The sequence below is a fragment of the Ovis aries genome, chromosome 23, assembly GCF_016772045.2.
Source record: "Ovis aries strain OAR_USU_Benz2616 breed Rambouillet chromosome 23, ARS-UI_Ramb_v3.0, whole genome shotgun sequence".
Taxonomy (NCBI): Eukaryota; Metazoa; Chordata; class Mammalia; order Artiodactyla; family Bovidae; genus Ovis; species Ovis aries.
The window spans coordinates 49,288,309-49,302,776 of NC_056076.1; the positions used below are offsets into that span (position 1 = coordinate 49,288,309).

Consider the following 14,468-nt stretch of genomic DNA (forward strand, 5'->3'; position numbering starts at 1 on the left):
AAACAGGAAATCCTCTTGTAAAATAAAAGTTAAAAAGACAAAACAACTGCCTTGAAGTTAATTTTTTTCAAATGAATCATCAGAGCTAAAGTATTCATCTATGCAATTAATCCATTTATGAAGAAAGTGGCTAGGATAATATATAATTTAAATAACAAAAATATTAAAATCAGTTTGCTCAACACTGTCTTCTATAATATACAGAACATGCCAAATCTAAGACAACTACTGGAAAACTTATAAAACATTTTTGTTTAAAGGAAAACTGAAAACTAATTGACTACAACTACTAAGAAACTTTTTTTAAGTAGAATTACTGAAGTGACGAAAAGCATAAATTACAACCCACACAGGAAAAATTCTTGATATTCCAAAACTGACATAGTCCCTTTCCTACAGTTTACTGAATTTGCTTAAAAACTGAAGCAAGCAAGGTTAGGAAGTTAAAAAGGAGGTAAAGTTAGGTTAACTGACTTAAGAGAAAATTATAGCTTCAACAGATAAAATACTAGCACAAGACAGCACAAAGAACAATATTTTAACATGTTTTAACAAGTAAGCACAAAGAACTTTTTTTCAAGACACAGAACCACGAGCAAAACAAAACAAACACACACACAACACTGTTCTAACATTTCCAGAAGGCGTGCTCTTATGGAAAAGAAACGTGTACCAGCAAAGTCTTTGATAGCACAGCCCTATGCTTCTCAGATTTTCCTTTCTAAACTTTACATTTGTGAGAATAATGTACCTAAAAATATCTTTAACACTATTACAAAATGCCCTCACTTTTCCTCCACATTCAAAACACAAGATTATTTTTTCAATCCTAATCCTTGTTTAGTACTTACTCTGTATTTTCGACACATACAAAAGTAACTGTTTTGTTAAGATTGACCTATATTTTTGCAAGGGATGGAAAAAGGAAAGGCTGAATATATTAAGGATGCAAATATTACACAATCTACAGAAGACGCAGTGTAGGAGGGTCCTGGCCATAGTACTCCTCCTTACAATGGCAGTAAAACAACAAGTTCACCAGACTGACTACAAATGGAATACATATGTTGTGTGTCTGTTACTAGCTAGTAAGTACTGTGAACCAGCCATTATACTGACAGCTTTATCCATATTATCCCTTATTTAACCTGTATGACAATCATGTCATTACTCTGACCAGTTTTAAGAAGTAGAGGCTTACAGAGATTAAGCAACTTGTTAAAAAATTTATTTATTTTAATTGGAGGATAATTATTTTACAATATAGTGATGGCCTCTGCCATACATCAACTTTTCCAAGAACATTCCAGATTGGCTCCTGTTGTTTCCATCACATTATACTGTTTCTTACAAAAGCAGCAATAATTTAGTGAGTCTGTCCTATGATAAATGCTCACTTAATTCTTATAAAATCTTATGAGCCAGAGATTATAATCCCTGCTTCATTAATAAGGAATCTAATACTTAACATAAAATCTGGGATATGACTTCTTTAGGGTCAGTCTAACCCTAAAGCCAATGTTCTGAATCACTATATCACAGTCTCTCCAAAGATGACTCTTAAAAGTTCAACCCTGAACAGTATCCTTTGGTTAGCACAGTAAAAGTAACAACAGCAGGTACCATATACTGAACACCTGCTATGCTGCCAAGTCCAAGCTAATTATTTTAAAACCTTACCTTGTGCAGTACTTACACAAATCCGATTAGGTGAAACTATCTTCATTTTACTGAAAAAGTCATTGAGGCTTATCGAGATAAGGCCTGATATTGGCCTGATAATGAGATAAGGCCTGATAAGGTTTACTGTGAAAGGCTTGATAGCTCTGAAATAACAGGAGTGTGACAGGAACTCAGATCACCTTGCCTCTAAAACTTCCTTTTTTAACCCTAAAGTCACACTGTCACTAAGAAGAGTACAGAAATGAGAATACAAAATACTATTAGATACATGGGTTTTCATTTCTTTTCTTTTTGGTTGCACTGCATGGCATATGGGATCTTAGTTTCCCAACCAGGGATCAAACTTGCGCCCTCTGCATTGGAAGTGCAGAGTCTTAACGACTGAATAGCCAGGGAAGTGTGAGTTTTCATTACTTACCTATTAAATTGTTAGAGACTCGCATTTGTGCGCGTGTGTATGTGCTCAGTCGTGTCCAACTTTTTGCAACCCTAAGGACTGTAGCCCACCAGGCTCCTCTGTCCATGAGATTTTTCAAGCTAGAATACTGGAGTGGGTTACTATTTCCTACTCCACAGGATCTTCCCTACTCAGGGATCGAACCTGCAACTCTTGCATCTCCTGCATTGGCAGGTGGATTTTTTTTACCACTGTGCCACCTGGGAAGCCCTAGACAGACACACATATCCCCTGCAAATAAAAATGCCAGAATTGACAAAGGCACAAAAACTGGCACATTCATCTGCTGTCTATAAGAGACATTCTAGCACAGCTCTGGAAAGGAACAAGCATAGGACACCAGAAGCCTTGAAAGTGTTCCCATCCAATAGCTGCGCTTCTAACCCATCTTAATTACACTAGTGTTGGATACATTTTGAAAACCTAGCTACCATATTAATCTTGCTTTAGGAGTGTAACCTTTTGATAAGTGATTACTGTTTCAATATGGAAATATCTGCGCATGCTCTACTTCAGGGTTTGGCGAATGACAGCCCACAGACAGTCCACCACCTGCTTTGGAAATAAAGTCTCACTGGCACCCAGCCTTGCTCATTTGCTTATGTATTACCTGTGCTGCTTTTTTGTGCTTCCCTAGAGGCTCAGCTGAAAGAATCCGCCTGCAGTGCAGGAGACCCTGGTCTAATTCCTGGGTTGGGAAGAACCACTGGAGAAAAAATAGGCTAATCACTCCATTATTCTTGGGGCTTCCCTGGTGGCTCAGCTGGTAAAGAATCCACCTGCAGTGCAGGAGACTTGGGTTTGATCCCTGGATTGGGAAGATCCCCTGGAGAAGGGAAAGGCTACCCACTCCAGTATTCTGACCTGGAGAATTCCATGGACTCTTTAGTCCATGGGGTTGCAAAGAGCTGGACACAACTGAGCGACTTTCACTTTCTTTCTGTGCTGCTTTTATACTACAAAGTCAGTTAAGAGGTGGGGTGACAGAGACCAGAAGGCCCTGCAAAGTCATCTGCCCCTTTGCAGGAAAAGTTTGCTAAGCTCTGTTATTATTTTTAGTTCTATAAAACTCTAACTGGAACACAGACTTTAAATAAAAATTTTCAAACAACATATCATTTCCTGGTTAATTCCTTCACCTAATAGGTAGGACTATGTGCTAAGTCACTTCATTTGTGTCCAGCTCTTTGCAACCCTATGAACTGTAGCCCGCCAGGCTCCTCTGTGAATGGGATTCTCCAGGCAAGAATATAGGAGTGGGTTGCCATGCTCTCTTCCAGAGGATCTTCCTGACCCAGGGACTGAACCTGCATCTCCTGCACCTACTGCACTGTAGGCAGATTCTTTACCACTAGTGCCGCCAGGGGAAGCCCCAGTAGGTAGGAAATGGGGATCTAAATTAAGCCCATGCTGGCTTGGTTATCTTGGAAAGAAATGCAAATATAAATAGATATAAAGAACCGCAGTTATCATCTGAAATTTACTTGGCCTTCCTGAGAATACGGACATAAAATTTAAGTTTTTCTCATCTTAAACCAATATGAAAATACACAAATTGACAGTTATCCCCACTGCTGAAAAACAGTAAACAATTTGGGGTAAGCAATACCCTCTTTCCTCATTAGAAAAGAATATTCAGAGTAAAAAAGTACCACAAACCTTGTGTGTTCTTAAAAGACATGATGGCCTGTCTGTAGGGGTTTGGCGCATCTGCAGCATCTGTCAGGTTGGCCAGCACCAGCAGAAGCAGAAGACTCTGGTTGGCCAGAGGGGAAGAAAGTTCTGAGGCAGCGGCCACTTTGCTGCCCACGCCACCCAGGGTGAAGACAGTCCAGAGTCCAGCTTGAGAAGAAAACACACAACTGAAACATGCTGGGACTAGCAAGATGAATCTATTTATGTACAATACTGTATACTTTCTCATATTCTAAAGTTTTAAATAATACTCTTTTTTGATTATGAAAGTAAAACAGGTCCATCATTTGGAAATTCTCATATTGCCCATGGACATAAGACTTCTAAAGACTATCGCTTCCTGTTCCCATAATTCCACTTCCACTTTCCAAAGATAATCAGGATATTATTAAGTTTCTTATATACCTTTCTCAGTTTTCCTTTACATATGAAAACATATATGCAATTATAAGAAAATTTAATGTACAACTTTATACCAATATTTTTGAAAACCTAAGCAAAATATGCATATCTAGGAAAATACAAAATACCCAAATTGGCAAAGACAATGAAAGTCTGAATGGATAAATAACTTCAGAAGAGTGTAAACCAGAGTCAAAGAGCCAACTTTTAAAAATAAACCAAGTCCAAATTTTTATTTTACAAATAAGTCTACCAAACCCCAATGTTTTATATATATATATATATTATAATATTTCTCATATTATATATACAGTGCCAAAGTACAGAACAAGAATCATAGCTATATACTCACTTGACAAGGCCAGAAAAATCTCCTTGATACTGAAACTGGATTAAAAAATGCACTTAATCACATTAAAAACAAAAAACTTAGGAATAAACCTAAACAAGAGGTAAAAGACTTATCTGTTGGAGGTTCCTCAGAAAACTAAGAACAGAATTAGCGTATGATCAATTCCATTCCTCTGCATATATCCAGCTGTTTTTGTTTAGTCATTAAGTCATGTCCAACTTTTTGCGACCCCACGGACTGCAGCATGCCAGGCTCCTCTATCCATGGGATTTTGCAGACAAGAATACTGGAGTGGGTTACCATTTCCTTCTCCTGGGAATCTTCCCAACCCAGAGAGCAAACCTGCACCTCCTGCACCGGCAGGCAGATTCTTTGCCTGTGAGCCTCCAGGGACAGGTACACACACCGCTATGTTCACAGTGGCACTATTCATGATAGCCAAGACATGGAAATCACTTGAATGTCCATCCACAGACAAACAGAGGAAGAAGATGTGGTACATACATAAAACGGAATACTATTCAGTCATAAACAAGAATGAACTAATGCTATCTGAAACAACATGGATGCAACTAGATATTACCATACTAAGTGAAATAAGTCAGAAAGAAAAAGACTATCATGTATATGTGGAATCTAAAATATGACACAAATGCGTCTATCTATGAAACAGAAACAGAGTTACAGACATAGAGAAGAAACTAGTGTTTGCCAAGGGGGGATGGGTGAGGGAAGAATGGAGTGGGAGGCTGGGGTTAGTAGATATAAGCTTTTACATATAGAAAGGATAAACAAGGTCCTACTGTATAGCACAGAGAACCATATTCAACATCCCATGATAAACCATATGGAAAAAATATTTTAAAAAAATAATGTGGGTATGTGTGCATGTGTGTTTATATATATACACACACACAATTAAAAACAAACTAAAAAAATAAGTGATCACTACACACAAACTTAAATTTATTCAAAACAATGTTCACAATATAGTTGGGAAATTTGAGGCATTTAATAAGAAAAGCAAAATTATATAAGAAAGTACAACCAATAGCCAAATATTATTTGCTTTGGGACTGATTTGCTGTTTATCTTGACATTTTAAAAAATTTCCAGTCACTTCCTTCCACTCAGAGTCTGCTCCGTAACTACCTACCCCTATATCCACCACTGTGTGTTCCAGGATTGCAAGCAAAGAAAAACACAACTAGAAAGTTCAATCGGCAGTAAAAATAATCACAAAATGCTCTCCAAGGTAAAATATAAGGTGGTTTTTTTTTTTTTTTTTGGATTCTCTTCACAGCTGCACATCTTCATTACTAGGAGAAATAAGAGTCGACTAGCCCTGGACAAATTTAACAAACAAAATTCTGATTCTCTTTTAACAGAACTTCAAGTCTTCTTTTTTTTTTTTTAACCCCCTTCAAGTTTTTCCAAGAGGGCTGTAAAGCTGCTTATAATGTCAGACAAATGAACATTTTATTGAGAAGCTCTCCCACCCCACCCCCTCCCAACATACAGCCCTCCTTCCATACTCTGGTAAATATCACTGCCATGTGGCTTTTCCTTCCTTATAGGGAAAAGCAAGGCACCCTGCCATTGCCTACATTGTAGTTTAAACTGGCCCATAATATTGGACTAAAATTCTTCCAAAAGTTCGTTTCTTTTTGCTGATCCAAGCCTCTGATCTCTGACCCAAGAATCTTAGTGGAATTGCATTTTCCTGCTGGCAAAAAAAAGTTTCTCTCCACCAGAAAAATAAGGGAAAGTTACAGTATATTTCCTTCTGTTCTAAAAACCAAATTAAGAATGATCTCCAAAGTTCTTTAATTGTATCCCTCAGGTCTCCAAATAAATGCTTAAAATAAAATTCATCTAACTAAGAGTACTGAAATTAACTAAAAGAAAAAACTGAGTGTTGGTGATTCAACCTTTTAAAAGTAGTGACTCAAGATTATTTATCCTTAAGAATAAAAATGTGAGAAAAATATAAAGTGTGACAAAGTGAAACATCAGTAAAATAATAATCAAAGAAAAAACAACTCATTTTAAGAAATTTTGAACTCAAACTATTAAGACAATGGAATTAAGGTAAATTACATTCTTCACATTACTAAACATGCCACTTGCCACACTACAACTGATTTCTTACATCTAACATCTACATTATAAAACACTAATTATTCAAGCAAAACTATACCAAAAACACATGATAACATACTGTACTGTCTTCCATAGCTATAAAAATCTGATAAAAGGGTCACATTCATATATTTGAGCTGTAATCCTGTAACAAAACAGGTATCATGAAGAAATTAGGAGAAAGCAGGTCAGATAAATACTTATGAAAATTCTGCTAGAGACATTTCAATCAATACAGAAAAAAGGGTAATCAGTCAGTAAATAGGCAGTGAGTACCTAATTACGGTTAGGCCCTATGCCAGGTAAAAAAACACAAACAAGAAAAAAATCATACTTTGTCTCTGAGGAGTTTAGAGAAAGGGGAAGCAAATATTCATATCAATTTTAATTGCCATCATGATCCAACAAATATACCTAACTCTTAAGGTATCTATACTTTTCCACTATAAGTGTAGTGAAATAGGGAAGACAGTTTTGCCAAGGAAGTCACTGAACAAGTATTCCAGGACGGACATTGCTGCTGCTACTGCTGCTAAGTCGCTTCAGTCGTGTCCGACTCTGTGCAACCCCATAGACGGCAGCCCATTAGGCTCCTCTGTCCCTGGGATTATCCAGGCAAGAATACTGGAGTGGCTTGCCATTTCCTTCTCCAATGCATGAAAGTGAAAAGTGAAAGTGAAGTCGCTCAGTCATGCCTGACTCTTAGCGACCCCATAGACGGCAGCCCACCAGGCTCCCCCGTCCCTGAGATTCTCCAGGCAAGAGTACTGGAGTGGGGTGCCATTGCCTTCTCCAAGGGCAGACATTAGGGCAGAGTAACTACCTGATCCCAATATCATGCTCTCTTTCCTTTTATTAATAAAACGCCCTGATGTTTAGCTGGGCAGAACTACACTTCCCAATCTTTCTTACAGAAAACTATGGCCACATAACTAAATTGCAGCCAACAGGATGTGAGTAGGAACAGCACATACAAGTTTTAGATTATATCCTTAAAAAGAACTTATTTTCTCTTCCAATCCTCATGCTTCACATGTGCAAGAACTCAGGTAGAGGGGTGGGCAGGCAGATTCAGCTTTGTGCATGAGGATACGACCAAGGGAATGGAAAAACAAGAGAGAAGGAACTCTACTCTCTGAATGGCCTCAGGAAGCAAACCTGCCTATACCCCTAGACTAGCTTAGACTTTCACATGAGAGAAATGTAAATCTTCTATTTTTTTTTATGCCACTGGTATCTGATCTCTATTAGAAGCCAAACCAGTAAAGTGTTGTTGTTTAGTGCTGTCAAGTCCAATTCATTGCAATTCTGTGAACTGCAGCACCTCCAGGCCTTGCTGTCCATCACCATATCCCAAAGCTTGCTCAAACTCATGTCCATTGAGTCAGTGATGCCATCCAACAATCTCATCCTTTGTTGCCCCCTTCTCCTCTTGCCCTCAGTCATTCCCAGTATCAAGGTCTTTTCCAATGAGTCAGCTCTTTGCATCAAGTGGCCAAAGTATTGGAGCTACAGCTCCAATTCAGGGTCGATTTCCTTTAGGATTGACTGGTTTGATCTCCTTGCAGACCAAGGGACTCTCAAGAGTCTTCTCCAACACCACAGTACAAAAGCATCAATTCTTCAGTACTCCGCTTTCTTTACAGTCCAACTCTCACATCCATACATGACTACTTGAAAAACCATACCTTGGACTATACAGACCATTGTTGGCAAAATGATGTCTCTGCTTTTTAATATGCTGTCTAGGTTTATCATACCTTTCCTTCCAAGGAGCAAGCTTCCTTTAATTTTGAGGCTGCAGTCACCATACACAGTGATTTTGGAGCCCAAGAAAATAAAATCTGTCACTGTTTCCACGTTTCCGCATCAAGTCTAGCCATAAAGTGATGGGACCAGATGCCATGATCTTAGTTTTTTGAATGTTGAATTTTAAGCAAGACTTCTCACTTTCCTCTTTCATCCTCATCAAAAGGCTAAGGTCCTCTTAGTTTTCTGCCTTTACAGTGGTGTCATCTGCATATCTGAAGTTGTTCATAATTTCTCCTGGCAATCATGATCCCAGCTTGTGAATCATCTAGCCCAGCATTTTGAATGATGTAAATCTGCATACAAGTTAAATAAGCTGAGTGACAATATACAGGCTTGACATACTCCTTTCCCAATTTTGAAGCATTCCGTTGTTCCACGTCCGGTTCTAACTGTTGCTTCTTGTCCTGTGTACAAGTTTCTCAGGAGACAAGTAAGGTAGGCTGGTAACCGCATCTTTTTAAGAATTTTTCACAGTTCGTTGTGATCCACACAGTCAAAGGCTTTAGGGTAGTGAATGAAGCAGAAGTAGATTTTTTCTGGAATTCCCTTGCTTTCTCTATTATCTAACAGATGTTGGCAATTTGATCTCTGGTTCCTCTCCTTTTCTAAATCCAGCTCGCATGTCTGGAAATTCTCAGTTCATGTACTGATGAACCCTAGCTTGAAGGACTTTGAGCATTATCTTGCTAGCCATGTGCAATGAGTGCAACTGTACGGTAGTTTGAGCATTCTTTGGCATTGCCCTTCTTTGGGACTGGAATGAAAACTGACCTTTTCCAGTTCTGTTGTCACTGCTGAGTTTTCAGAATTTGCTGACATATTGAGTGTAGCATTTTAACAGCATCAACTTTTAGGGTTTTAAATAGCTCAGCTGGAATTCTATCACCTCCACTAGTTTTGCTGGTAATAATACTTCCTAAGGACTACTTGACTACACACTCTAGGATGTCTGGCTCTAGGTGAGTGACCACACCACTGTGGTTATCTGAGTCATTAAAACCTTTTTTGTATAGTTCTTTTGTATATTCTAGCCACCTCTTCTTAATCTCTTCTGCTTCTGTTAGGTCCTTGCCATTTCTGTCCTTTATTGAGCCCATATTTGCATGAAACGTTTCCTTGTATCTCTAATTTTCTTGAAGATCTCTAGTCTTTCCCATTCTATTGTTTTCTTCTATTTCTTTGTGTTGTCCACTTAAGAAGGCTTTATCTCTCCTTGCTATTCTCTGGAACTCTGCATTCAGTTAGGTCTATCTTTTCCTTTCTCCTTTGCCTTTTGCTTCTCTTCTTTTCTCAGCTATCTGTAGGGCCTCCTCAAACAATCATTTTGCCTTTCCTTTTTGCATTTCTTTTTCTTGGGGATCGTTCTGGTCACCACCTCCTATACAATGTTATGAACCTCTGTCCATAGTTCTTCAGGCACTCTATCAGATTTAATCCCTGGAATCTATTTATCACCTCTACTGTATAATCATAAGGGATTTGCTTTAGGTCATACCTGAGTAGACTAGAGGTTTTCCCTACTTTTGTCTGTTTAAGCCTGAATTTTGCAATAAGGAGCTCATTATGTGCTATAAAGTTCCAAAACACTACCGCTTGGTTAGTGATCTTTTTTAAAAATTTGAGATTATTATAGATGCATATGCTCTCATTAAAAAAAAAAAAAGAACCTTTCAACCAATTTCCTCTAATGGTAACATCTTATAAATTTATAGTAGAATATCACAATCAGGATCTGACACTGATACCATCAAAATACAGAATAACTGCATCACCAGTGAGAAACATTTGCATGGGAAAAATATCTGAAGATCACCTAACTTCGTTGAAGTTAATTTCTTTTAAGGGTCACATACCAGACACAGAGGAAACATACTGTCACCAAGTATGTACTTATCACCTGGGCACTTACATACACTCATCTCATCATTTAGTAAGGTACTGGTATGGATCAGTCGAAGTGCAAGAAACTAGATCAGACACTAATGAACCCAAAGACAATGAGACCCTATCCATGAAGTTTATAGTCAAAAGGAGAAACAAATATAGAAAAGAAAAGCAAATAAACTGTCATGAGTTTATGGGGAGACAAAGGATGACTCTGGAAGAAAAAATATTTCAGAAATCAGTGAAGAGAACTGACATTGGTTTACAGACATTTCAAGTTTACAAATAACCAAAGAAGGCATTCTACTTTCTTCCATGTTAAAAATTTTTTCATTTCTTTCTCATACTTTTTTGCTTTAAAAAATTCCTCAAGGTCCAAATCAGACTCATCTGTTCTAATAACGCAAAAAATAACTGCTTTTATAGTACTCTGATTACAATTCTCTTCAGTACTGTACTTATGAAAGTCTGGTTTTGATCATACTTACATATGTAAGATAAATCATTCAACATCTGAGTAATCCAAATCTATGCTCCAACAACTTTGTTGAAGAAGCTGAAGTTGACCGGTTCTATGAAGACCTACAACATCTTCTAGAACTAATATCGAAAAAAGATGTTGTTTTCATCACAGGGGACTGGAATGCAAAAATTGGAAGCCAAGAGATAGCTGGAATTAACAGGCAAGTTTGGCCTTGGTGTACAAAATGAAGCAGGCTAACAGAGTCTTGTCATTAGAAAATCCTGGTCATAGAAAATATCGTTTTCCAGCAACCCAAGAGATGACTCTACACATGGACATCACCAGACAGTCAATAACAAAATCAGACTAATCATGTTCTTTGCAGCCAAAGATGTAAAAGTCTATACAGTTAGCAAAAACAAGACCTGGAGGGGACTGTGGCTCAGATCATGTTATTACAACATTCAGGCTTATACTGCAAAAAGCAGGGAAAAGTCCTAGGGCGCCCTTGCCTAGGTGGTTTGTCAGTGCTGGTGGTGGCCGAATCGCTTTGTGAGAGAGGCATAAACTTGGTGGGCTGGGATGAACCACGCTCCTGGTGGAGGCACGGGAACCGAGCAGGTGCCATGGCCAGGACAGTGGTAGCAGCTGGACTGACCACTGCTGCTGCAGGATTTGCAGGTCGTTATGCTTTGCAAGCCAGGAAGCATATGGAGCCTCAAGCAAAACAAGTTTTTCAAAGTCTACCAAACTCTGCCTTCAGTGGTGGCTATTACAGAGGTGGGTTTGAACCCAAAATGACAAAACGGGAAGCAACATTAATACTAGGTGTAAGCCCTACTGCCAATGAAGCCAAAATAAGAGATGCTCATCGACGAATTATGCTTTTAAATCACCCAGACAAGGGAGGATCTCCTTATATAGCAGCCAAAATCAATGAAGCTAAAGATTTACTAGAAGGTCAAACTAAAAAATGAAGTAAACGTATGATGACTTCAAGTTCTTATTCTCTTATGCGCACCAGCTTTTTATAATAAAATGCCTCAAACCTACAAATTTTAGAAGTTATTTAGCACAAGCTAAATCAAAGCCTTGGTATAAATGTTTAAATTTTAGGATTTTAAATCAGATCATAGATTAGTGTTGTTCACTACTCATTTGACAAATAATTTGGTACCTATTTCAAGACAAAGTGAACCGTCTCTGCCCTAAAGGAATCTCCAATCTAATGGAAGACTGATAATTAAAATGTGATAAATACGATGATATTAGCACAGGTTTAGTAGGGACTCATCTCACTGGGAAGGAAGGCTCTTCAAGGTACGGAGGACTCCCTAGTCACTTAGAACCCTGAATTTTAAAGTGAGTTGAGCCACAACTTTAACCCAAGAAATTGATGTATGTATTTACCTCTTTGTCAGTGATAAATCTGAATTGTTTCAGATTTCGTACATTAAAAACTGTAAAAGCATGATAAAAAAATAAAAGTAGGGAAAACCACTAGGTCATTCAGGTACGACCTAAATCAAATCCCTTATGATTATACAGTAGAGGTGACTAATAGATTCAGGGATTAGGTCTGGTAGATAGAGTGCATGAAGAACCATGGACAGGTGTTTGTAACACTGTACAGGAAGCAGTGACCAAAGCCATTCCAAAGAAAAAGAAATGCAAGAAGGCAAAACAATTGTCTGAGGAAGCTTTACAAACAACTATGAAAAGAAGAGAAGCAGAAGGCAAGGGAGAAAGGGAAAGACATACCTAACTGGATGCAGAGTTCCAGAGAATAGCAAGGAGACACAAGAAGGTCTTTTTAAATGAACAAGGCAAAGACAAAGAGGAAAACAACACAATGGAAAAGACTACAGATCTCTTCAAGAAAACTGGAGGTATCAAGGGAACATTTCATGAAGAATGGTCATGATAAAGGACAGAAATGGTAAGATCCTAAAAGAAGCAGAAGAGATTAATAAGAGGTGGCAAGAATGCACAAAACTAAACAAAAAAGTCATAATGACGTGGATAACTATGATGGTGTGGTTGCTCACCTAGAGCCGGACATCTTGGAATGTAAAGTCAAGTGGGCCTTAGGGAGTATTACTAGGAACAAAGCTAGTGGACAGTGGACATGCTGGAATTTCAACTGAGCTATTTAAAATCCTAAATGATGATGCTGTTAAAGTGCTACTTTATGCAGCAAATTGTAGCAAATTCAGAAAACTCAGCAGGCCACAGAACCGGAAAAGGTCAGTTTTCATACTAATCCCAAAGATCCTCAATGCCAAAGAATGTTCCAACTACCATGTTGTTGTTCTTCAGTCACTAAGTCACCTCGGACTCTTTGCAACCCCATGAACTGCAACACTTCAGACTTCTCTGTCTTTCACTGTCTCCCTGAGTTTACTCAAAGTCAAATCCATTGAGTCAGTGATGCCATCCAACCATCTCATCCTCTGTCGCCCCTTCTCCTCCCGCCTTCAATCTTTCCCAGCATCAAGGTCTCTTCCAATGAGCCAGCTCTTCACATCAGGTAGCCAGTATTGGAGCTTCAGCTTCAGCATCAGCCCTTCCAATGGACATTCACGGTTGATTTCCTTTAGGATTGATTGGTTTGATCTTCTTGCTGTCCAAGGGACTGCCAAGAGTCTCCTCCAGCACCACAGTTCAAAAGCATCAGTTCTTTGGTGATCAGCCTTCTTTATGGTCCAACTCTCACATCCATACATGACTACCGGAAAAACCAGAGCTTTGACTAAGTGGACCTTTGTTGGCAAAGTGATCTCTCTGCTTTTTAATACACTGTCTAGGTTTGTCATAGCTCTTCTTCCAAGGAGCAAGTGTCTCAAGTTCATGGCTGCAGTCACCATCTGCATTGATTTTAGAATCCAAGTAAATGAAATCTGACACTGTATCCACATTTTCCCCATCTATTTGCCATGAAGTGATAGGACCAGATGCCATGATCTTAGCTTTCTGAATGTTGAGTTTTAGGCCAGCTTTTTCATTCTCCTCTTTCACTTTTATCAAAAGGCTCTTTAGCTCCTCTTTACTTTCTGCCATTGAAGTGGTATCATCTGCACAACTAAGATTGTTGATATTTCTCCCAGCAATCTTATTCCAGCTTGTGATTCATCCAGCCTGGCATTTTGCATGATGTACTCTGCATATAAGTTAAATAAGCTGGATGACAATATACAGCCTTGACGTATTCCTTTCCCAATTTTGAATCAGTCATGACATTGTTCCATGTCTGGTTCTAACTGTTGCTTCTTGTCCTGCATACAAGTTTATGTACGTCAAGGCTGTATATTGTCACCCTGCTTATTTAACTTCTTTGCAGAGTACATGTCTCTTAAGAGTTTTCCCTGTCCTTCACTATCTCCCAGAGTTTGCTCAAATTCATGTCTACTGAGTCAGTGATGCTATCTAACCATCTCATCTTCTGCTCCCCTCTTCTCCTTTTGCCTTCAATCTTTCCCAGCATCAGAGTCTTTTCCAATAAGCCAGCTCTTCACATCAGTTTCACTAAAATGGAAGAAAGTAAAGAGGAACTAAAGAGCTTCTTGATGAGGGTGAAA

At 38.6% G+C, this 14,468-nt stretch overlaps 2 protein-coding genes across 5 annotated transcripts in view; one reads left to right on the top strand and one right to left on the bottom strand.

The window, feature by feature from the left end:
- DYM (dymeclin) overlaps nucleotides 1-14,468 on the bottom strand; it is a 390,748-nt gene that overhangs the window by 242,449 nt on the left and 133,831 nt on the right. For all 4 annotated transcript variants that reach the window (XM_042239587.2, XM_042239589.2, XM_015103730.4 and 1 more), the window contains one exon: nucleotides 3,800-3,982. In XM_042239587.2, coding sequence (XP_042095521.1) covers nucleotides 3,800-3,982 — 183 coding nt within the window. The remainder of the gene's footprint in view (nucleotides 1-3,799; nucleotides 3,983-14,468) is intronic.
- Nucleotides 11,443-11,889, top strand: LOC114110485 (mitochondrial import inner membrane translocase subunit TIM14-like). The gene has a single exon (XM_042239590.2). The coding sequence runs from the start codon at nucleotides 11,517-11,519 to the stop codon at nucleotides 11,865-11,867; it is 351 nt and encodes a 116-aa protein (XP_042095524.1). The 5' UTR covers nucleotides 11,443-11,516; the 3' UTR covers nucleotides 11,868-11,889.

Coding starts and splice junctions, on each gene's coding strand:
- LOC114110485 (XM_042239590.2), top strand. CDS start 11,517: ATGGCCAGGACAGTGGTAGCAGCTGGACTGACCACTGCTGCTGCAGGA.